We start from the raw sequence: 25,136 nt of genomic DNA on the forward strand, positions 1-25,136 counted from the left end.
AGGGGGATAGTAGAGGATAGGAAAGGTAGCAGAATACAACAGTTACTAGTATGGGCATTATGTAAAAATGTGAATGTGTAACCGATGTGATTCTGCAATCTGTATTTGGGGTAAAAATGGGAGTTCATAACTCACTTGAAACTAATGTTTGAAATATGTTATGTCAAGAGCTTTGTAAGGTTTTGAACAACCAATAAAAAAAAAAAGAAAGTTACTAATGTGACATGCAAATTAGATTGCAGCCTGGTTCAAACTTTCTAGCTATCTTCCTTTTAAAACTTGCTTTATACTTATAAATCTAGAAATCTGCTCTTGAAAAGCTGAACAGTATAACAATAATGATGAATAGAAGTGCCAGATAGTTTTTAAAAACTTAAGAAGTGCAAGTAATTTGATCCACATATTGATGAATTCTGGGTTTGAGGTTTTGGGCTCCTTTGTTCATCTGTCAGTGAGCCAGTCTTTCTGTGAGTAGCATGAAAAAGAAGGCAGAATAATTCACAAAATTGGAATTATTCCTAATCTTGGAAAAATATCTTTTCTGTGGAAATGAAAAAATAATAATTTGGGGAATAACTTAGGGGAGTTATCAAATGAATCATTTTAGCAATTCACCCTTGGCCTTGGGAGCTAGCTAAATGCTCCAAGGGCTCATAGAGTTTTCAAGCCAATATTCTATTATTTTACCATGTGTTTTGTGTGCCTTTGTCCCAGAGTGTCATGCTTGATCAACATTCTACTTCTTTGCATGGAATAAGTGTCCTTGACACCAGTGCACATTTAGTCCAGATGCCTTAAAGAGAGGGCTGGGCTTTTAGGAACCAATTTTTATACAAAACAGGAATTTGGGTAATTTAAAGAAAGTATTTTTGCTTCTATTACTAGCTGAAATTTTGAAAAGAGACGTGCAAAGACCAGGAAAGGCAGTGAGAGTGTGGTCTTGCATTTTTTCAGCATGAATGGAAACCCTTTATGTGTCCTCTCCATCTCTATCCTCGAGGAGGATTGATCACCACCCGTCTAATATTTTTTTGAGTCTTTCCCTTGAGGCTCTCAAGTGACATCTTTTAGGAAGGCTGCCTTCAACAGGAGCACTGATGATGCCTTTTTTATTTTTATTTTTTGACAGGGTGTGCGTGGAGAATCTGGTGAACAGGGCTACCAAGGAGAGCTTGGAAATCCAGGTTCACAGGTTAAATCGGAGAACTTTAAAAAAAAATTGTGATTATTATCACATAGTTATTGTACAAAATGTTGAGTTTTGTTGTGACAACTGTATATCTCTGTATAGCCATATTTAACTTGGTTTTAATGCTAAAGGACTTGGTATGAAATGTTAATTTCATTGTTTGATAGGAAATTAAATCAGAATGGCCTTGAACACCATCCTTTGAAGGCCTCCCAAAGCCCCTCTTATGAGAAGGTTAAACCACGATAGCTAATATTTATGGACCTCTATGTTCTGGGTGCTGCAATAAGCTCTTGAATTTACCTCACTTGATCCTTCACTGGGGGTTAGGCAGGTTTCTTATTATCCCTGTTTTATAGGGAAGAAGTGGAAAAGGGGGTGGGGAAGTTAGGTCAACTGGCCAAGCTGCACAGCTAATAAGTTATAAAGTTGGGATTCAAACTCAGACAATCTGGTTATAAAATTGATGTTCTTAATGACTGCCTTTGACACTGTGCATTCTGATTACTCAAATAATATTTAATTTTTAACTCATTTAATTTTCACTATTAACTCAAGTAATAGTAATATTCATTTAAACTGTACTCAATTTGGCAGGAAAAATCAACAGAGTTAATTGAGTGTCTGTCATGCACACAGTACTCTGCCAATAGACAGAAAATGGGACATTTAGACCATCAAGGCAAAAAGTCTTGCCCTCAAAGACTTCAATCTACTGGGAGACTGTAAACTATCCAGTGATAAGTGGAAATTTGAACTTCCAACTAGTTCCTTTGAATCCTCTAATCATAAACTAAATCTATCATCTGTAGATCCTTCTGGAACACTTTGTATATCTTTCTTTTAAAAGCCAGATTATTTCCAAGTATCCTCAATGGAAGGAGTTTAAAACAAACCAGTTTCATTTATCTTGACTCACTCTCCATAAGTACAAATCCTTTCAGTGTCAAATGATCATTTTAGAAGTTTCTGCTAATTTTAAACTTGACAAAAGAACTAAGGAATGAAATGGGTAATCAAAGTACAATTAGAGATTGTGTTTACTTTATGATCGAAAAATAGTATCTGAAATACAGAGGGAAACAACTAATATATATATATATATATATATATATATATATATATATATATATATTTTCATTTTCTTTTTGATCACTGGATCAATTCCTATTTGGACCCCCTGCCACGGTTGCTTCCTTGCTTTCTCCTCTATATCCACTTGATTGTGTTTCTGGGTGAAAGGGATGCACGTCATGCTGGGAGCTATGAGCAAGAAAATCGATAAAACCTCTCCTTAATTCTCACCTTCCCACTAGCATGTGGCTATGATGGTCTATTTAAATAGATGATGGTCAATACCTCACTTCAGAGAAAGGAAGCCATGATCAATGCTTCTGTTGAGAAAGTAGTTCTCACAAAAACTGGAGAAAAACTCAAGTGTCAAAAATCAGTAAAGTAAAATAGACGGGAGAAAAAAATGAGCAACTCCTCAGTGATGTAGGCAATGAGATTAAGCCACTTATGTGTGCCTTTGGTTCTTGATAAAATTAAAAAAAATCTGTCATTTTTAGACCTTGTGTATATCAAGAAAAGGTTATTTTTTTCAAAGGAATCAATATCCTATCTGCTCCCCTAATCCCCTTTTAGGATTTAAAGTTAGTTGGGTGAATTAAAATATGAAAGCAGTGTTTCAAACTGTAGCACTCAATGGATTCAGGAGAGATTGCTAAAAACGTAGATGCTGAGGACTCACATCCTGTATTGCACACTGAGTGGGCTGGGAGTGAATGTGCTGTGGGTGCTGCAGTTTACAGACACCACCCGCTTCAAGTTTGATGAATGAGATGGTGATGGGTGAGGGCACCCAGATTTGTGCTTCCATAGGTATCCGAGGTGATTTTTTGGCTTTGCAGAATATAAATGTTTCTGTAAAATTGGTTGAATTTTAATATCACCTTTGGTTCAGGGGCCAAGAGGAAGACAAGGACCCCCAGGAACTTTTGGTCAAAAAGGGTTACCCGGTGCCCAGGTAGGTTTGAAAACTGAATAATTACAATACAACTGCCAATTAACAATGATTGATTTATACCCTTGAGGGTTCCTGGATGACCAGGAACTATACTATGTGTTCTGGGGTCTGTGGCTATCAGGAATTTCTAGAAAAGCCAATTTGATGGGGTGGGTATTGATCATCAGCTATGTACCCTCTTCTATTATGGATATATTGTGGGAATGTAGTAACCCATAAGGCATGGGTACTTTAAAGGTATCTGACACAAGCTGGTATTTATCTATAGGGTAAGACAAAAATAATAATACCATAAGAGAGGTATAAATAACTGATCTACTCCTTATAAATACATAAGGAAGCATTCACTTTTATAGATAAGAAAACTGAGTCCCAGGGAGATGAAATGACTTGCTATCCAGACCCTGGGTGGCTGAACTGCCTTCTGAGTCTGAACTGAGTCTTTCTAGTGCCTGTTCTGCTTCCCACCTTGTTTCCTAATGGTTCATGGAAAGGTCAGGCAGACTGAGACGGATAATCAAAGCGGCTCCCCGAGGAAGAGAGCATTTGAGATTGCCTAGAAACCTGAGCAGCAGGATTGGAGTCAGGAATGAGAGCCTCTAATTGGAGACTCAAAATAGCAGCTCCAGGATGGTCCAAGCCATGGTTCTGTCCTTGTTCTCTCCCTTGGTGTTTTAGTCAGCTTTTTTTTTTTTTTTTTTTTTGCTGCTGAGAACAAAATACCAGACAAGAACAGTTTTAGGAGAGGAAACATTTATTTGGTGCTCAGGGTTTCAGAGGTCTCCATTGACAGTTTCGTCACTCTGGGCCTGAAGCGAGGCAGAACATTCTGGTGGAAGAATGTAGTGGAGGAAAGCAGCTCAGGACATGGCACCACGAAGCAGAGAGAGAGTTCCTCACCAGGGACAAAATAGAAACCCCAAAGGCACATCCCCAGGGACCCACCTCCTCCACTCACACCCTACCTGCCTGCAGGTATCCCCCAGTTAATTCCTATCAGTGGACTAACACATTGACTAGATTAAAGCTCTCAGAACTCAATCATTTCACCTCTAAATTTTCTTGCATTCTCTCACACATGAGCTTTGGGAGACACCGAATATCCAAATCACAACACTCTTGTCAGGAAAAATCTAGCCCTGTAACTTTTTGTCTTATTTTAAATGTCATTTGAAAGTATTTTATTTTTGGATCAGGTTTAAGTCTAGGTTTTTTTCATCCTGATCTTTTAATTGAATCATGTTTCCCCTTTGGTTCAGATAGCTTTTTGTTGTTGGGACCAAAATACTTAACAAGATAGTGACCCACCTTCTCTAGCTATGCCTCACCTGTCTTCTGTTACCACCCAGTTGGTCCATTCAAACTAGGATGGGCTGATTTAGGTTACATCTTTCATAATCCAGTCATTTCACCTCTAAATTTCACCTCTAAATCATTTCACCTCAACTCCTGCACTAACAGGAGTTTTGGTGGAGACACTTCATATTCAAACCATAAGGCATCTCTAGTATACAGATACTTCCTCCAATTTTTTTTTGTGGTGCTGGGGATTGAACCCAGGGCCTTGTGCATGCAAGGCAAGCACTCTACCAACTGAGCTTATATTCCCAGCCTTTCCAATTCTTAATTATGTGGTAGATGTGTATACCTTACTCCTGTCTCCCAAACCCCCAGCCCAGAGCTTAAATGTTTATATTGTATATTTTGTATGTTGGAAGATAAAATTGACTAATTGTACTGAATATTGAAGGCTAAGCTACATGATGGTTTAAGAGCACGTTGTCAGTTCCAGACCATTTCAATAAAACAGATGTTCCTTGACTTACACGTCCCCATGAACCCATTGGAAGGTAAAAATATCATTAAGTGAAAAATGCATTTAATAGACCTAACCTGCCAAGCACCATAGCTTGGCGACACAGCACACTGTAGAGGATCAATTGTTAACCTTCACGATTACATGACTGACTGGAAGCCGTGGCTCCCTGCTGCTCTTCAGCATCACAAGACAGTATTGTATCACACATCACTGGACCTGGAATAGTTAAAAATTCGAAATTAGAAGTATAGATTTTAATGAATGCACCATTATAAATTAAAAAAATTATTAAATCATGGAACATCTGTCCTTAGTGGTGATATTGGCCATGGTGTTGTTGCAGGGGAATCCTGGGCCTCCAGGGCCAAATGGTTCCAAAGGAAAAGCTGGGCCAAGAGGAATGAAGGTAAATGTCAGAGAACACTCTTCTTGATTGCAACTTGGGGAAGCCCCTGTTTTTTTTTTTAAATACTAATCTTACATGATCATTTTCAGCATATGTCTCTGATGTGGTTGGTGAAGCTATTGATTGATCTTTACCTTATAGCTGGATAGCTGGATAAAAGGGAAAGACATATAGACAAATAGGAAGGGTGTGTGTGTCACGTTCATCAGCAAACAGACATTAACAGAGAGAAATACATATTTACTGCAAACACAGGTTCACACACCTATGTCTAGAAAAAGACAAAGGAGTAAAAAAATTCTGCAATTTATGCTATGTATAAATTGGTTTTGTTAATATGCAGTAGCAGGGTCATTGCTATATTTGGAAGTATCTGTATTTAACAAAGCCAGAGAAAACCTTTAACAAAGCCTTTAGACTGTATTGCGATGCTAAAAGGACTTGAAAAGAGTAACAATAATTTCTGAGGAAAATAGTACAAAATTACATAAACTCGTGGGAGAAAATTAATCTCATCTTTTCTCTTTGTTATAAAAGGGAGAGCTTGGTGATGCAGGAGAAAAAGGCTCACGGGGTCAACAAGGACCAAGAGGGCAGCCTGTGAGTTTAGTTTCTCTGTTTTGAACTCTTGATTGAATTTCTTGTTTGGTATTTGTTCTTGTTTCACATAAAAATCTAATGTTCTTGATATATTGAACTTGGGTTACAAATATGACATGATCACTATAGCTGCTGAGAATTGTAATAGTCAAAGATTCTCAAACTCCTGTAAAAATAAAGAATTCAAAGATGCCCTGGGATTTATTTTGCCTCCTTACATGTTGTTGAAGAGGGAAGTGTCAATGAACCTCTTCTGTTGGACAAAGATGTTTTATAAGTATCTGAGTCTTTTGGGAATGCAGAGATGCCCAGTGAAACATTTTTCCAGGGCAGCAAACAAGACAGCCAATCAGAGTTGTGAACATTTAAGAGAATGTCTTCGAACATCCAGAGTATAGAAATAATGTTTGCAGACCAAAGATCATAAAAGACTTAGTTCTACAAATAACACTGGCAAGGCAGGTCTATGTATTTTTACCTCAGTTCTTACTCTGAACATAAGAATAAATTATCATATTTCACTGCATAATTGTTGCAGACTTTTCCCATGTTTTTTTAAATGGTGCATTATAATTATACATAATGGTAGGATTCGTTGTTACATATTTGTACATGTCATTGCAGATTTTATGTCAAATTTTCTTGCAAAAACATGGGGTGAAACTATTATGTGGAGTTTTTTTTTTTTAAATTGTGCTGGTGGTAGTCCTTAAGAATCTTTTATTATTAAACTGGTTTGAGCCCAAGGTTAGGATGCATGGAATACTCCTGAAGATACATTAATGTGGTGGCAATGATTAGGCAGTGAAATAGGGTGGTTATTTTGTGGCTATTTTCAATTCACCACCTGATGGAAATCAGCTTTTATCATAAAGAGTAATGCTACCTTCCAGCTCATATTTCTGAGATTTCTTTCACCAGTGGCTAGGAAGGGTCTTTATGTCTTTTTTTTTCTTTTTTTTTTTAAGAGTGAGAGAGAATGAGAGAGAGGGAGAATTTTAATATTTATTTTTTAGTATTTGGCGGACACAACATCTTTGTTTGTATGTGGTGCTGAGGATTGAACCCGGGCCGCACGCATGCCAGGCGAGCGCGCTACCGCTTGAGCCACATCCCCAGCCCCCTTTTTATTTTTAATCACCCCCCCTCCCCCCTTCCTTTCTTTACACTGAAATAGTAGCATGGAAAGGAAGCAAAAAAACAGGCCCAGGAGACTTAAACTTAAATGTGAAAAGGGGAAGAACAGAATAGGATCACTGTCAAGTGAAATATGAGGTAAATAATGGTCAGCTTCTATACTCTGAAAATTAAGCTGGTGAAACTAACATTTTGTTTGACTTCATTAAAATTTCCTGGTTAAAAGTAGCCCAAAGCTTGTGCCACCATCTCTACTGCTGCCACCCACAGCAGCAGCAACAGTGGCAGTAGCAACAATAACAACAACAACATATTTACCATTCATTAAGTACTTTCTACAGAGAAGGTACTAGCATCGTGCTAGGGATTTTCCATGCATATTCTTAGTCTTCCCAATAACCATACCATGGAGATGATATTATTATCTATATTTTACAGATGAGGAAACTAAAATTTAGAGAGGTTGGGCAACTTCCCCAGGGTCACTGAAATAAACATTCAGGTCTGGGGCTGGGAATGTGGCTCAGTGGTGGAGCATGTGCCTGGCACACATAAGGCTCTGGGTTCCATTCCTAGCACCAGGAATAAAATTTAGGTCTCATTCTACCATCTTTTCTACCCCCATCCTCCTTCCCTTCCTTTCCCTCACCTTTGTCCAATCCAAAGTTCCTCCACTCATCCTATCCCCCAACCCCCATTATGGATTAGCATCCACTTATCAGAGAGGACATTCGGCCTTTGGTTTTTTGGGATTGGCTTACTTCACTTAGCATGATATTCTCTAACTCCATCCATTTACCTGCAAATGCCATAATTTTATTCTCTTTTATTGCTGAGTAATATTCCATTGTGTATATATACCACAGATTCTTTATCCATTCATCTATTGAAGGATGTCTAGGTTAGTTCCACAGTTTGGCTACTGTGAATTGAGATGCTGTAAACATTGCTGTGGCTGTGTCACTGTAGTATGCTGTTTTTAAGTCCTTTGGGTCCAAGGAATGGGATAGCTGGGATAGATAGCTATCTATCTAATGGTGGTTCCATTCCATTTTTTTAAAAGGAATCTCCATACTACTTTGCAGATTGTTTGCACCAATTTGCAGTTCCATCAGCAATGTATGAGTGTGCCTTTTCCCCCACATCCTCACCAACACTTTTTGTTTTTGTATTCTTGATAGCTGCCATTCTGATAGGAGTGAGATGAAATGTCAGAGTAGTTTTGATCTGCATTTCTCTAATTACTAGAGATGTTGAATATTTTTCGTATATTTGTTGATCGATTGTATACCTTCTTCTGAGAAGTGTCTGTTCAGTTCCTTAGCCCATTATTACCCTAGATACATGTATGATTGCATGAATGGTGTGCTCCTACTTCGTGTACCAGAGAACTGAAAAATTGTGCTCCCTTTGTGTACAATGAATCGAAGAGCATTCTGCTGCCATGTATAATTGATTAGAACAAATAAAAAAATATTTAGGCCTGTCTGGGTGATAAGCCTGTGCAAGTAACCATTACATTGCCTCTATTTCCAATATTATTCTCTAAAGTATGTCTTTATCCCTGGAAGTTTATCAGTTCTGGAGCTTCTTTCTTTGTTTTTCTTGCCCTGCAAGGAAAGCGAGTTTAGTCCAATGGCTCAGTGACATGGCTTCTACAACTGTGCCATCATCTTGCTGATGTTGCACCTTGTTGAAGCTTTTACAAATCAGCAAGATGATACCTAAAACAACTGCCAAACTTCCTGCCAGGTGTGGTGGTGCATGCCTGTATCCCAGCAGCTCGGAAGCCTGGGGCAAGAGGATTGCAAGTTCAAAGCCAGCCTCAGCAATTTAGCGATGCCCTAAGCAACTCAGAGAGACCCTGTCTCTAAATAAAATACAAAAAGGGGCTGGGGAGGTGTCTCAGAGGTTAATTACTCCTGGGTTTAATCTCCAGTACCAAAAACAAAATAACAACTAAACCCAAACCTCCAAACTTCCTTCTGTCATGGTCTTTTTAAGTTATAAACCTTTATCCCCTCCTAGGCCCTCCCTCTTCCCCACCCCATTGCATTGTTGAATTATTCAAGGTTCAGATGTTGTCATCAACCATGTGTTGATCTGGAGGACAATGGATCTTGTGTCATTTTCTTAGGGTCTTCTTGGTCCAGATGGATATGGACGTCCAGGAAGAAAAGGAACAAAGGTGAGGGTTAACTTACAGGGTATCCTGACTTCAAAAATATTGCTTTCACAGCCCCCTGTTCCTGCTGATGGGCAGAATCACAGCCTCTCCTGTGTTTCTCTTTTGCTAGCAAAGCAACAAACCTTCCTTTTCCTTTTTCTCAATAGGTAGGTATGTAGTATGTATGTTTGTGTGTGTGTGTGTGTGTGTGTGTGTGTATATATATATATGTAATTTTATTTTAGTAGACTAAGATAATTTTCTAAGTGGTGTGCCAAAATTGATTTTTACATGCTGCTTATGATGTGCTGTAGCTGGCAGAGTTCCTTCCTAAAAAGTAAAAGTAGATTTTGTCCCATTCTTATTTAAAAATCAAACTTCTTACCTCACCTGCCACCTTATAAACACTTCATGCCTTGTAAACAACCTTGTCTCTATTTAATATGCCCTTCTCCATCTCCCTCCCTTGGATGATTTTCACTCATTTTCTAAAACCAACTCAAATATCAAATTCTCCTGGTGGAAACCTTTTTAACTTCTCCAGACAGAATTTGTTGTCCTATGCTCTGTGTTCCTAAAGCACATTGTGTGTGTTTCTGCAGTAGCACCTTTCCAGGTAGGTCGTATTATAATTTCTCTGTATTTATGTCTACCCACCTAGTCTATGAACTGGCAACCTGATTGCCCCTTATTCATCTTTGCATTGCTGAAACGGAGCCTGGCACAGGGAAGGTGCTTAATAAATAAGTATTAATTAAAGAGTGCCACTACCATCAGAAGCTGGTATTTTCCACATAGTTCATGGGTCACACTGATGGGTTTTGAAACATGGAGGTCACATGAAGTTTGTTGAACAAACTCGTATTGTGAATGATTTAGTCTCCAAATTACTATCTCTATCACCATCATTTATTGCCTCACAAAGTAAGAAATCACTGGGATGTTTAGTGATGCTCAGATACTTCATGATGTCAGGACTCTGGGTTGGCTTCTCTGCAGTTCTTATGCTTCCTCTGTGGCTACAAGATGACACTGTGGCCATGTTGTTGAGGAAAAAAAAATGTCCAACACAATAAGTTCCTAGTGAATATCCATGGAATGACAGAGATAGAAAGAGCCTTCGTGACCATCTAGTTCAGCCTCGTTGAGTTACAGTTGAGAAAACGGAGGCTCAGAGAAGTGAAGTAAGTTGCCTGTGGTCATATGGCTAGTCAGAGGCAGAGCAAAGTGTAGAAGCTAGACTCCTGGAGCCCCATCCAGCAAACTAAGTCTTTCTTCTCTAGGGAAGTGTTTGCATGTGAAGAACATTCTGGGTAGTATGTGCTCAGCTCACAGCTAAGCAATGTGTGTTGTTAACATGATGCAACACATAGATTCAGTCAACGTTTGTGTGAATTTTCCTTGGCAAGGTCTAGTGGTCTCACTTTAAATGGGCTTTATTGCTGCTTGTCAGTTCACTATCTTTTCCTAGTCTAATCACTATCCTCCTCATTGAGGTAACTATTTCATACCCTCTCCACTCTCCTCAAACCTCCAAGGCTCTTTCTATTTTGCTTTCTCTTCTACACTTAAAGCAGACGATCCAACTTCCGACTTCATTAACAGAAGCAATGAGATGATGAGAACGTCTGCATATGTCCACCGCCAAGTGGGCCTATCCACTTACCTCTGGACCCAAATATCCTGCCTCCGTCTTCTGCTCTGGATGAACATTCATGTTTCTGTCCAACATTAGTTCCTCATCTCCTAGACTGAACTCTACTCCTTTTGTTTACTCAGAGCTCTGTCCTCTGAATTTGCCACTTTGATCTTTTGCATCGTCCAGTGTCAGTTATTTCCATTTGTGTACAAAAATACGAATATTTCTCATCTTAAGAAAAACAAGTACCCCAAATTCCTTACTTGGATATACACTACTCCCATTGCCTCACTTATTTTTAGCAACACTCATTGAAGGAGTCATCTATATCTAGTTGAGAACCAGGGATGATATTATCTTCTAGGGGATGTTTAGCAACATCTGGAGATGTTCTGGTTGTCACAATGGGAGAGGGAAGGGGATACTACTGGCATCTATTGTGTAGAGACCAGAGGTGCTGATTTAACATTTGCATCACACAGAACAGCCCTTACAGCAAAGGACTACCAGATCTAAAATATGCATAGTGCAAGGGTGAGAAGTTCCACTTTCTAACTGATGATAGTTGAGCCTTTACTCCCTGACTTGGTCTGCTTTAGATAGAGTGAACCTCATGTTACTAAATCCAGTGGTCTGCACTCTGCCCTGTCACATTCCATCTTTCAGCAGCTTTGACAAAGGTGACCATGGGCTTCTTCTTGACACTTTTCCTCACTTAGCTTCCAGTACATCCCACTTGTTTTTTTTTTTCCTACATGCTGTTTCTCAACCCTTGTTGCTGGATCTTCAGAATATTCTTGATTTTAAGTATTGGAAGACTCAGAGCTCTATTTTCATAATTATCTCCCCATCACTCACCCCTTGGGAGACTGTCCTCAGCAAAATCCAGTTTCCTGGACTCAAGCACCATCTCTCCCATGAGCTCCAGTTTACGTCTCAAGTTTGGAGCAATATCCTAACTTCGGAAATGCTTTGCTTTGGTCATCTAATAGGCATCTTAAAATTGGCATGTTCCCAAACAAGTTTCTTCTTTTTAAATTGATCTTTTATTCTTTTTATTATAGAAACATTTAAACGTATATGAAGAGATCAGTTTGACTTAGTTTAGTTACTAAGATTAGTAAGGATCCCTCCTCATGTACTTATCACCTAGTTCAAACAATGAGAAACCCCTGGCCAATTTTGTTTTATTTATATTCCCACTTACTTATATCCCCTTCCTGCCAATTATTTTAAAGAAAACCCCAAACATCTCATAGTTCATATACAAATAATTCAGGTTGCATTTTTAAAAGGTTGTTTAAAAATATGAACATCAAAGAATTTGCAGTAATCTTTTAATATTATCAAATACCCCACTGGTCAAACTGATTCCCTTGATAACCTGCCCCTCACCTGAGCCTTCCTCATCCCAGGGTATGGAGTTTCTCCAAGTGCTCAGGATAAATGATGTTTCTTCCTCTCACTCCCTATATTTAATCCATCAATGAATAATGGTGAGTCTGTCTTCCAGATATATCCATCCAGCATTTGACAATTTCTCAGGACTACATTTCCTCTCTGAGCCACGCCAACATGGTTTTCTACCTGGATTATTGCAGTAGTCTCATTCCTGGTCTCTCTGCTTTCAGCTCTGTCCTCAGAGCATTCTATAGGAAGCAGCCAGAGCCATTCTTAAAAAAAAAAAAGCCCTGCTGTGACTCCCTGTGTCACTCAGAATATGTTATCGTGGCCTCCTGTGAATTCTTCAGCCTCATCTCCTCCTGCCCTCTTCCTGCCCTCCATTGGCTTCAGTGTTCCTTAAACATGGCAGCACACTTTCATTCTCTTGCCTTGGGGTTTCTCCTGCCTGGAACACTCTTGTCCCAGATATCTGTTTGGCTTGTTTCCTCAATTCATGTTGGTCTTTGCCCAAATGCCACCTTTACAAATAGGCTTTGCCTGGTCACCTTATATAAAATAGCCCTCTATCCCACCCAAGAACACATATTCACATGCACAAATCTAATCAGCTGCAGATAGAAGATGTTTGAAAAAAATTGTGCCTGTACTGAGCATGTATCAGCTTTTTTTTAATGTTATTGTTCCCTAAACAATACAGTATAGCAACTGTTTACATAGCATTTGCATTGCATTAGGTATTATAAGTAATCTATATATGACTTAAAGCCTATGGGAGGATATGCATAGGTTATGTGCAAATACTATCCTGAACCATTTTACCCAAGAGACTTGAACACCCACAGATGTTTTGTCTCTACAGGATGCTAGAACTAATTCTTCCAAGAATACTAGAACAGTATTCTTCCATGAATACTGAAGGACAATTATAATATTTTACTTCTTGATCCCTTTCCGGGAATAGCATTTCTCTTTTCCTATGTGTTTGTTTGTTTGCTTGCTTCCTCACTGGCATTTAAATTCTATGGGGTCTTTGTTCTGTTCACCGCTGAGTTCCCAGGGCCTAGAGAAGTGCTTGGCACATGGTAGATGCTAAATAAATACTTGTTGAAAGAAAGATTGCTTTGCAGCATGCCTTTGGTTCTGACAATGAATGCTTGCTTCCTAACATTCAATTTGGTGCTCCCCCCTTGGTTTCCATTGGGTCAAACGTAGGGTTATTTAAAAGGAGAGAGAAAAATGCTTAAGAAGGAAGTATCATTATATAGTATGCCAAGGAGAAAAATTTGTAAAAATCGTTTACAAGTTGTTTCATGTTGAATTAGAGAAATGGAGTAGGGCCCCTTGAGAGCAGCTCAAGATAATAACAATTTATATAGTTGTTTTTCCTGGCACCGGTTTTGAATCTCTTTCCTCAAAATTACAATGTCTTCTTTAAGTGAGGAATGTCAAGGAAATACTTCATCACATCACATTAAACATGACCTTATCTCATTTCCAACACTAGGGTGAACCTGGATTCCCTGGCTATCCTGGTGAACAAGTAAGAAGATGTCTTTCTGGCCTGGAAACTGGTAGGCAGCATGTGTCATTCGTTTGTATTTATTTTTCTTTACATTCACTGTTCTGCTTTTGATTTTATTAAGGGAGAAGATGGTGACCCTGGCCACCAAGGAGAGAAGGGAGCAAAGGGAATCAGAGGGAAGAGGGTAAGCCCTAAGAACCCTCTCCCACACTTCCATTGCATTAATGGACTTCGTGGCAGGAAGCCCATTCCTTCTTAAAGCACTTTCCACCCTTTCTCTCATCTACCACACTCTCCACTTAATCCCCCCTCATTTATCTTCTGAATGCAATGCAGTTTACCAAACCATAACAACAGAAAATACAAGTTAGAGTTTTAGTTATACAAGATCAACCTTTTGAAAACATGCTGGGGCCATCTCTGTCTTTGGTAAGTCTGGATGAGTTTTAGTTGTAGATCAATCATTGCTTGTTTCTTTGGGATTCTTCCAAGCCTTAACTTTCTTTTAGCTATTTATTTATTTATTTATTTATTAATTATTTCTCAGGAATTCTATCTTGGTGAAATTTCAGTCCATTGTGCTTCATGGAGTCTCCCATTAAAAAATCGATTCCTTCAGGTTCTGAAGATTCAGTCTTGAAGAGCCACAATCACTGGCAACTCTTTTTTGAAAAGTTTAATCCTGTGGATATTAACACAGTGGTAGTGTTTAGCTGATAGATATCAAAGTGCCAAGGCTAGCCAGGGAAAGGACAGAAAGTGCAGAAAAAGAGGAAAGAAAAGAGAATATATGTTTTCTTTTTTTGGTACTGGGGATTGAACCCAGGGGTTCCTTACCACCAAGCTATACCCCCATCATCACATTTTATTATTTTTTTTTTGAGACAGGGTCTTGCTAAGTTTCTGGGGCTGGCATGGAACTTGCAATATTTCTGCCTCAGCCTCCCAAGTAGTGGGATTATAAGTATGTGCCCCAACACCTGGCTGATAATTTGTATTTTCCATGCATTCAGTCATTGGAATCTTCACCCAATGGCAATGACTTAAAGAAAAATTTGATCTATGCTTAACTTGGCTTACTGCTGGCTATGGTTACCCTAATCAGCTAACTTATCTCTCTAGTTTCAAATAAAAAAGGGTGAAAGCATCAGTGAAATCCAAATAATGCTGTGTCATTTCAAACACCTGGAATACAAGCAGTGAGCCTATGAAAAATCATGTGCCTTTTCTGAGACACTGAGAACCTGATGGTGGTGTGGGAATTTTTTCTTTTCCTTGATGTCAGGACTTCAACATAGACTTCATGTATTCCTTTTTGCTATATGACCTTGAGACTCAACTCTTTGAAGGCTTGTCTGGAAGTGTGTGTGTATCACACATGGGCAAGTCTGGAGTTAGGTATATGGGGCAGGAGGGCTGGATGGTTAATGAAAAGGTACCCCTTCTCTTTCTAGTCTCCATTTCTCTCCTCATGGATTTACTGTTCATAAACCAACTGGACAATAGCAGACCCATTGGCCTTATGTATAGTGACAACTTGATATCTCATAGCGGGTCTCTGTTAGTTGTAATCAGTGGGGAAGCTTATTCTTTGCTTTGGTCATTTTTAGGGTAATGCCGGCTTTCCTGGATTTATTGGAGCTCCAGGTGACCAAGGCCCGCCAGGCAAAATGGTAACATGTGTCTGTTCCTTTCTTTTATTTTCAACCTTTGTATAAAAATGCATAAAGATTTGATAAAAGGTGTCTATAAAGAGGAAGTGAACATTTGAGACAGACAAAAGAATCTAGGGAATAAGCCAAATTTGCTTCAGAGAACATTAGCTTCAAATCATTACTCAGTGTGTGTACTTATTAAAAAAAATAAATACATATATATACACACATACATATATATTTTTTCTTGAGCATGGGGAATATAGTGGAGTGGCTAGAGATTTATGAATCTGCCTAAATACATAAGATAATGAATAAAACTCACTGGAGAGTGAGTTTATCAATGCAAACAAGATGAGCAATGATGTGTATGCAGGAACCAGAAGGAAATACTAACAAAATAATAATTTTTATAATCCTAACTGAATTAATAGTGTTCTAAGTCTATAAATATCTTTTAAAATTCTGTAAAAAGTCATTTGGTTTGAAAGGAAAGACTTCAAAGCTATGATTCTGCCCCCTACCTCCTCCTAGGGCATGGAATGGCACCTAAAGTCAGCTGGGCATTAAACCTGGTGGTTTCACTGAGGTTTAGGGTTTACTGGAGAGGTGAGACAAAGCTAGAGAAGCAAAAGTCATATAGATAGAGGACTATTCACATCATAGTACAAGTAAGAAACAGAGACTGAGAAGATTGTGGTGACCTGCCCAAGGTTACAAATGGCTAATTTGTGCAGCATGAAAAACAAAGATCTCTAGACTCCCAGAGTGCTTGGAGCCAGGCTGCAGCTACAATCTGCATAAATATTTGGCTCATCTTGTTTGCATTGATAGTCTCACTCTCCAGGATTTCCCTAGCACCAAACATGTACTAGGGAAAAGACAGGGTAGTGATGGGTGGATGGAGAGAAGGGATAGGGGAGGGACTTGGATTTAATTTAGAAAAGTGTATGAACAGACCTGGGATGTTGAATGAACTTTTCCTGAATTTTTTTTATTGATTGTCCAAAACATTACAGAGCTCATGATATATCATCTTTCATACATTTGACTCAATTGGGTTTTGAACTCCCATTTTTACCCCAAATACAGATTGCAGAATCACATCTGTTACATACTCACATTTTTACATAATGGCATATTAGTGACTGTTGTATTCTGCTACCTTTTCTATCCCCTACTATCCCCCCTCCCCTCCCCTCCCCTCCCATCTTCCCTCTCTACCCCATCTGCTGTTGTTCAATTCTCTCCCTTTTTTCCCCTCCCCCTTGACCCTCATAACCTCTTATAATTTTGTGTAACATTGAAGGTCTCCTACCATTTCCATAAGCTTTCCCTTCTCTCTCCCTTTCTCTCCCCCCACTCGTCTTTGTTTACTGTTAGTCTTTTCCTCATGCTCTTCCTTCCTGTTCTGTTCTTAGTGGCTCTTTTTATATCAAAGAAGACATTTACTTTTCCTGAATTTGATCCTGAGCTACAGCTTGGTTGCAAAATGCTAAGAGTCTTTATGTGCCATCTGTGTGGACTTCCCATACTCTGAAGTCTGGGACATACTTCTTAGGCACTCCGGCCTTCTTTAAGGAGTCAGACCAGAATCCTAGGGCTAGGAGTGAATGGCTATCTATGTATGGTGGTGAGCTTTCATAGTAAAATATTTTTATATTTTAAAAATATAATAGCTGATATTTTGTCAGTTCTGGAGAAGAATGTGTTAGATATCAGAATTTTTGTTTTAAATCCAAGTGTCTGTTCTTTTCAGGGCATCAAGGGACCCAAAGGTTTGGTGAACATGGTGGTAGGTGAAGATTTTTCATTATAAACTTTAATTTTTTCAGAACATAAAGATTTCTAGTTTCCCCAAATGGCAATCAATTAATCTTAAAGATTCTTTAGATTATTTTTTTTACAAATTCTGCTAGTAGTTTGTTTATAGACTTTGCAAAGTTATAACTGAGTAAAAAAAAGAATAATATTTAAATTCAGCAAGGAGTCTAGATGTTTTTTGAGTAACATCAGTTGATGTGAAAGGAAAAACTCTGAGGCTACTACCTTTGTGCAAGTATGCCTTTCTATGAAGCTCAAACATTGCTTACCAATTGTTTGTAAGTTAACACACAGTATGGTACAGGCTGTTGTGCCTCCTGGTACACTTCAAACAATCTCAAAAGTTATGATTTTTCATCTCCCAAGTACACAAAAACTAATAGGTAGGGAGTGGGGCTGTGGAGACAACTGAGGACAGGAAGTGATGGGATCTGGGGTTGAGGGTAGAACAGGGCAAAGAACAAGAGTTCAAAGGAAGAAGCAGAATTACTAGGAGAGATAGTGGGGTGCTTATCTTGTCAGTCATTCTAGAGAAGTATCACAGGAATTGCTAATAGAGAGATCCAAGCACTGAAAGCATGTCTCTTCAATCTCCGCTGAGATTTCTGAATTTCAACTTCAAAATCAGGTTTGATTCCGTTGTTTGTGATGTGGATTTTTTTTTAAAAAAACATAGCATAGCTTATCTATCTATCTCGTTATATTGTATATAAAATCTTTTAAATGTTTTAAATTATCTACTGGATCCAGAACTAGAATTGTTGGGTAGTTTCATTGGCTCTAATAATTTTTGAGTTTTCTGTTGTAGATTAAAGAGCTTCAGGTATGCTCTGATAACATCCACATGACATTTCTAAGTCACAGGAGTGAAGAAAGATATGTTTTCAAATTAAATTCTTATTTCCTTTCCCTGTCTCTCTCCATCTTTCTAACAGCCTTGTGAAATTGTTGATTTCATTCGAGAAAACTGCCGTAAGTTATTTGGAAAACACTCAAAAGGAACCAGTATGTTGAAGTGGGAATAGGTCAAGGATTGGGGGCTAATGTCCCCTGAGGATTTGACTGAGGCTTGGAAGATGGCTTTTCTATCATGAAAAGTTCTTACAAATTAACACTTTGGGTTCAGTCCCCCTTTGGGTAAATAATCTTTTCCAGCATGATCTCAGAAGTGAAGTGGTTTGAAAGGCATACTGATTCAACTAAGAAGGAGCTATTGGCCGAAGAATTTATGGGGCAGCTCTATAGTAGAATAGATGATATGGCTCTAAGTGTAGTGATGAAAAAATCATCATGTACTAAGTGAAAGATGATTCAGAATGGAACATATACTAAGCTCCAAGTTTTAGGAAATAAAATAAAATAATTATTTATACATTGTCATTTATACACATACATACACACGCATATTTACATGTATGATGGATTAAGGATAATTTAAAAATTTTCCATGAGAATATATTACTTGTAAATATACCTTGGTATATATAATATGTGGAGTTTATATTTTACATATAAATTATATGTCATATACATATGTATATATATACATATATGTAGTTTCAGAATGGCTCAACGTATGAGATTTAATTTCACTTGAATGAGACTATTGTTATCCTCAGTAACACTAGACGAATGTATTTCTCAAATCAAAGCTCGGAAGTTGTCAGTGTGGGTTGCCTTTGGATCCCCACAGTATTGCTGGATATAGTTTTTGTATTCCTCTTCCCACCTTGCTCTCTCCTCTTTCTTTCTTAAACTGGGGATTTGTTGAGAGCCACAGCCCAAGGGGCCCCAGCAAACTTCCTGCTGCCAGCAAACTTCCAGCTGCCGGCTGATGATTGGCTCACAGCGGCCCCAGCAACATCTAGCTGATTGGCTCCTCTGTGGTGATGCTCATTGGAGATGCTCATTGAGCTGTTTCCCCGCCCTTTCAGAGGGATTGAACCCAGGGGTGCTCTATACTGATCACCCCAGTATACATCTCCAGCCCATTTTTTTTTTTTTTATTTTGAGACAGAGTCTTGTTAAATTGCCAGTTGAGGTTGGCATCCAACTTGCAATCCTCCTGCCTCAGTCTCTTGAATCTCTGGGATTATCAGCATGCACCCCCATGTCTGACCCCTTATATTTTCTTATTCTGTTATTATGTGTTGTGTGTGTGTGTGTGTGTGTGTGTGTGTGTGTATTTACACCTTATCCTCCAAACCACCTCATGGTCCAAGCAGTTTGTGAGGCTCTAGCCATCATACTTATATTTCAATCAGTGGGAAAGGAAGGGAAAGGAGCAGGATACTTGGTACATACTAATTTTCTTACTCTGTTATGCAGAATTTAATAAGAGGGCTACCCCACTGGAAAATGTGGTCTTTATTCCAGGCAGCCATATGCCCAGTCAGAAAGTGGGGTTCTGTTACCTTAGAGAAAAGGGAGAGTACATGCTGGGAAATATACTCAGCAGGAGTCTAGAAGGTACTGCTTGCATTGCTGGGAGGGGAGGTTTTTCATATTGAAACACATGGAAAAGATGCCACTGTCTGTATAAACTAATAATCTTCTTGTCTTTCCAAAATTAATTGCCTTCCAGCTTGCTCAACAGGTAAATTATACTCTTTATTCACTTAAATCCTCACCTGTTTGGAGGTGTTATACAAAATCTTAAATCTGTGTCTCCCTTGTGTCAAGGTGTTCATAAATGCCCAGTGTTCCTGACTGAAGTGGCCTTTGCCTTGGACATGTCAAATGATACCTCCCAGCTGGATTTTGAGAGGATGAGAGACATTTTATTATCTTTGTTGATGAAGTTGGAAATAAGTGAGAGTCACTGCCCAATGGGTGCCCGAGTGGCCATTGTTTCCTACAATGACAGAACAGATTATCTGGTTCGATTCTCAGACTACAAGGGGAAGCCTGCCCTTCTGCAGGCTGTTAGGAAAATCCCTCTGATACAGTCATCTGGCCACAGGAACCTTGGGGCTGCCATGAGGTTTGTGGCAAGACATGTATTCAAACGTGTGCGCCGTGGCCTCCTGGTGAGGAAGGTGGCTGTGTTCTTCCAGGCGGGCAGGGCCTATGACACAGTTGCCGTCAGCACAGCCATGCTGGAGCTCAGTGCCGTGGACGTCACACCTGTGATCATCACCTTCACAGAGGAGCACAACCTTCCAGATGCTCTACTGGTAAGTGGGTGGGGGATTGGTGATGGGTAGGGTTCATGGAGTTGGCACCTGGTTCTTACCCCTCCAACAAGGATCACTTGAGGAATGAGAGTTGTTCAGGGGAAGAATTTCCAAGAGAATGCTGTGGAGGCAAGGAGTGAGGGGTCTCAGTATAGACCCTATTGCCAGGGCTACTCTTAGCACTAACTGGCAGTTCCTGAGCACCTGTTCTGTGCTATGGGTCTCATAGATATTATCTTACTCAGTGACCCCAAAAGCTCTAGAGGTAAGTGTTATTATTTATCTCCATGTTGGGGATAATAAGTCTGAGGCTTAGAGAGGTTCAGTATATCATCGATGGTCAGATATCTAGCTAGCGGAAGGACGGATATTATCTACTTTCAGAGGTGTTCTTAACCACTATGCTAAATTGTATCATTGGGGTCACAGACTGTAACTTTCTTCCTTTTTTTTCTTAAATTGGTGTTTTAATCAGCTTTTTCCTGCTGGGACCAAAAGACCTGACAAGAACAACATAGAGAAGGAAAAGTTTATTTTGGGGCTCATAGTTTCAGGGGTCTCAGTCTGCAGATGGCCGACTCCATTCCTTGGGGCTTGAGGTGTGGCAGAACATCATAATGGAAGGAAAGCAGCTCAGGACATTACCAGGAAGGAGAGAGAGAGAGAGAGAGAGAGAGAGAGAGAGAGAGAGAATATGGTCACCTTTCCAAATATATATCCCAAAGGCACACCCTCTGATGACCCACCTCCTCCAGCCATATATTACCAGCCTATAGTCACCACTCCATTAATCCATATCAGTGGATTAACACACTAATTAGGTTAAGGCTCTTATAACCCAATAATTTCACCTTTAAGCCTTCCTTCATTGTCTCACGTATGAGCTTTTGGGGGATACCTCACATGTAAAGCATAACAACTAGGATATAACATATGTATTTTATTAAAAAAGTAGAAAAGGTGCAGTGATTTTACGCACACACACAGAGATGGATTTTTATATGTTTATTCTCCTGTTACCAAGATGTGGTATCAGATAGAGGACACTCACACACTCCAGGATAACTACTCTTCTGATTTCTATCACAGTCAGATAGTTGTTTTTAACCTGTTCTAGACCTACATATAAATTGAAATGTGCAGCACATTCTCTTTTGTGCCTGACTTCTTCCAGTAAACATAATGTCTGTTTTCCTTGTTCATCCATGCTGTGTATATGGGTAATTTGTCCTTTGTTATTCCTGCGCAGTATTTCTACATATGTATGTTCCACAACTTACTCATTTATCTAGTCTCTAAAATTTACCTTTTCTAACGTGAATTCCCCAGAGATTGCTGTGTATGCAGGGAGGAGGCGGTCTTAGTAGGGACCCTATTGCCGTATATTCTTCTGGAATATCTGGGATGATTTATCAAAATGAAGGGTGTTTGTCTTCTTAAGAGATTTCAGGCTGCTTTAAACCAGGCGACATTGCCAATATTTGACCGTTTTCAACCTGAGAAAATGGAAATGTCATATGGTTCAACTTCAGAGCTAATGAATTCAGCTGTGCCAGACCATTTAATTTTCTCTTAAGATGGAGTGTGTGCAGCAAAAGTGATAGGTGAGAGATTTTGTTGACACAGCTGTGAATATGCTTCTAAGAATCAATAGATAAACTTGTGACAGCTTGCAAACTGCCAGGAAGGATGGATGAAATATCTTGGATTGAGAAACAAAGTTAAAATCAGAGTGAGTTTCTTGTTCACTGTGATAGCTCTCTTGTTATAGCCCTTCCCCTGATTTCCTTTCTCTACTCAGTTGGTCTTCTATTTCTTTATTTTTTTTAAAATTGGTTATATATAATATTGGAAGGCATTGTGATATAGTCACAAGCTCTCCTTTTTTCTATGTTCTGCAAATGAGAGAAAACAATCAACCTTTGACTTTGTGAGTCCAATTTATTTCCCTTAGCACCCATTTGCCAATAAATGACATAATTTCATTCTTCTTTATGGATGAATAGAACTTCATTGTGTGTGTATACACCGTATTTTCTTTATCCATTCATCTGCTGATGGGCTCTTACACTGGTTCCATAACTTGACTATTGTGGATGGTGCTGTTATAAACATTGGTGTGCACTTGTCCCTAGAGTAGGCTGATTTTAGTTCTTTCGGATAAATATCCAGGCTTTTACTTGGTTTATTTAATCCTCACAACAACCCAATGAGATAAGTGGTATTATGAGCCTATTTTTCAGAGAACAAAACAGGGACACAGAGCAGTTAAATAGTTGTTCAAAGTCTGGAATTTCCTTTAGCAATGAGATTTTTGAATTCAAAATTCAAAAATAGGAGAAAAAAGAGACTTTACATGTTCTAAGTTCTTTTGCCATGTTAATGCATGTTATCTTTACAATAACACTATGAGCTATGAACTGGCCCTATTATTATTCCTGTGTATTTCTCTTAACAAATCCAAGGAGTGGGATGCTAGCTATCATAGGAGACTTAAAAAAAAGTTTTAAAGTTTGAAAATGAAAGCTAAAAGATGAAAACATTAAAAGGAACGCCAAAGAAAAATTTGGGTTTAATATTTAAAATTTTGGTATAAATTTCAGAATTTAGAAAAGTTGACACTTACCTATGGCTGCTACATTCTCCATTAGATTCTTAATACCCTAAAGCCTGGATCAGTGACATGGGGAAGGAAATAGGCAATGAGACTTCAAACCCTAGCTTTTTCCCTTCTGAAACCTGAGCATGTTATTTGGCCCCAGAACCTCAATTTATTCCCCTGTAAAATAGGCATAAACTCATAGATTTGTTGTAAGGATTATGAGAGTTATTGCTATAGGGGCACCTGACACTTCCTGTGTATATGCTCAACGTAGGTCATTATATTACCATGTTGAGGTCCTTAAGAGTGCCCTTTGCTCAGGATTTATTAAATCAAATAGCTTCCGTTTGACGAGCACCTTTGAATTTCCAGCTACTGTGCTACTTGCTTCTTGATTTCCATGCCTTGTCGTCTGAGCCCCTCACTACTCAAACTGTGGTCTGTGGACCAGTAACAGTAGCATCACCCATGTGAGAAATGTTAAGTTTCAAGCTTTGCCTACAATCTCATCAATCACAATCTGCATTTATATCGAGATCCTTAGAGGATTTGCATGAATATTAAGACTTGAGGACTGTTGTTGGTCTAACACACTTATAATTGTCCTGCAAGTTAATAATGATAATTTGCACTTCCCAGATGAGGTAAGTGAAGGTCAGGGGGCAAGTGACTTGTTCTAAGCTATGCAGTTCTGGAATTTGCATTCTACTATGGCTTATTCCTAAGCCCCACTTTTCCACCCAACACCCTCAACCCAGTGCTGATCCTAATACTTGCTGGGGAGTCCAGGAAGAGTTGGCTTCTTCGTGGTAGTCTTTGGTGGCACCATGCCAACTGGCAGGAGCCAAAACTGTTGTACTCATTCTCCTTGGGTCAGGCACAAGTTATGTGGCTATGTTCTTTTCTCTCTGTGTCTGTTTCCTTCTCCTTACTTTTTCCAGGTTCTCTCCTTGTTTTCCAAGCCCTTACTTCAATTTCATGTTAGTTCTAACTCCTTAGGGTCTGGCTAGTTTATCCTCTGTCCAAGGCAAATACTCCTCCCTAGCATTTTCTTCCTCCTCTTTATTTCCATCTTTCCAAGCCAAGAGCTTCGCCCAACTCAGTCCCAGGAATGGTCTCTGGCAGCTTAGTATAGCAGCTGAAGCATGGAGCTAACAAGCCCTGGGTCTCTCTAGGTCAGGGCTCATAGGGAGTTCTTTAATCTTGGGGGTTGAGGTTGGAGGATTGTCCTTGTATCCTTTGAGAAAATGTCTATTAAACAAAGTGTTTGTTAATGCAAACCCCTGTGCCCTATCCTCATCACTCAAGATACAACTGGTCCCAACAAGCCACAGTCAGACATTTAGGAATGAACTTGGTTGTGGGAATTACCATGGTGCTGGTTAAATGATAGTAAAGCTTTGAGCTTCAAGCAGATCTCTTGGATTGTGTTTTAGGTACTCTATTTTCGAGATTTCCTTCTCTGATGCTGATGTGAGTTTGAAGTAGGAATCACAGGGCCAGTTTTCTCCTCTCCTCATACTGGAATTCCTTTCCACACTATTTCTTTGCTTGAGCTTTCTCAGGAAGTATCTTGTCTAAATTATTAGTGACAGACTGTGTTGGCAAGTCCAAAGTCTGAGTAATTATATGGTTATAAATGACAACTTGGTACAGATGCATCTATTACTGAATCAGTTTCCTTGTGGATTTCCATTGGGCTTTTGTGTAGTCATGCCCACAATTCTTTTGCAAGAACAGTTCAAAATGTTAATCATGATTATAAAATTAATGTTCCTAAGAAAAGTTAAAAAATGAAAGTTCTTCCAGGTGTGGTGATCCATGCCTGTAATCCCAGAGGCTTGGGAGGCTGAGGCAAGGCAGGAGGAGGATCATGAGTTCAAAGCCAGCCTCGGCAACTTAGTGAGGCCCTAAGCAACTTAGCAAGACTCTGTTTCAAAATAAAAAATAAAAAGAGCTAGGGAATT

The 25,136-nt window shown here is 39.1% G+C and overlaps 1 protein-coding gene across 1 annotated transcript in view; it reads left to right on the forward strand.

The window, feature by feature from the left end:
- LOC113179394 (collagen alpha-4(VI) chain-like) overlaps nt 1-25,136 on the forward strand; it is a 94,817-nt gene that overhangs the window by 50,723 nt on the left and 18,958 nt on the right. Inside the window, exons 21-32 of the mRNA XM_026383976.2 lie at nt 1,130-1,192; nt 3,156-3,218; nt 5,381-5,443; nt 5,981-6,043; nt 9,318-9,368; nt 13,895-13,930; nt 14,034-14,096; nt 15,523-15,585; nt 17,327-17,362; nt 18,327-18,363; nt 19,976-19,987; nt 20,074-20,567. Of these exons, the coding sequence (XP_026239761.2) occupies nt 1,130-1,192; nt 3,156-3,218; nt 5,381-5,443; nt 5,981-6,043; nt 9,318-9,368; nt 13,895-13,930; nt 14,034-14,096; nt 15,523-15,585; nt 17,327-17,362; nt 18,327-18,363; nt 19,976-19,987; nt 20,074-20,567 (1,044 nt within the window). The remainder of the gene's footprint in view (nt 1-1,129; nt 1,193-3,155; nt 3,219-5,380; nt 5,444-5,980; nt 6,044-9,317; nt 9,369-13,894; nt 13,931-14,033; nt 14,097-15,522; nt 15,586-17,326; nt 17,363-18,326; nt 18,364-19,975; nt 19,988-20,073; nt 20,568-25,136) is intronic.

The sequence above is a fragment of the Urocitellus parryii genome, chromosome 2 (assembly GCF_045843805.1).
Source record: "Urocitellus parryii isolate mUroPar1 chromosome 2, mUroPar1.hap1, whole genome shotgun sequence".
NCBI lineage: Eukaryota > Metazoa > Chordata > Mammalia > Rodentia > Sciuridae > Urocitellus > Urocitellus parryii.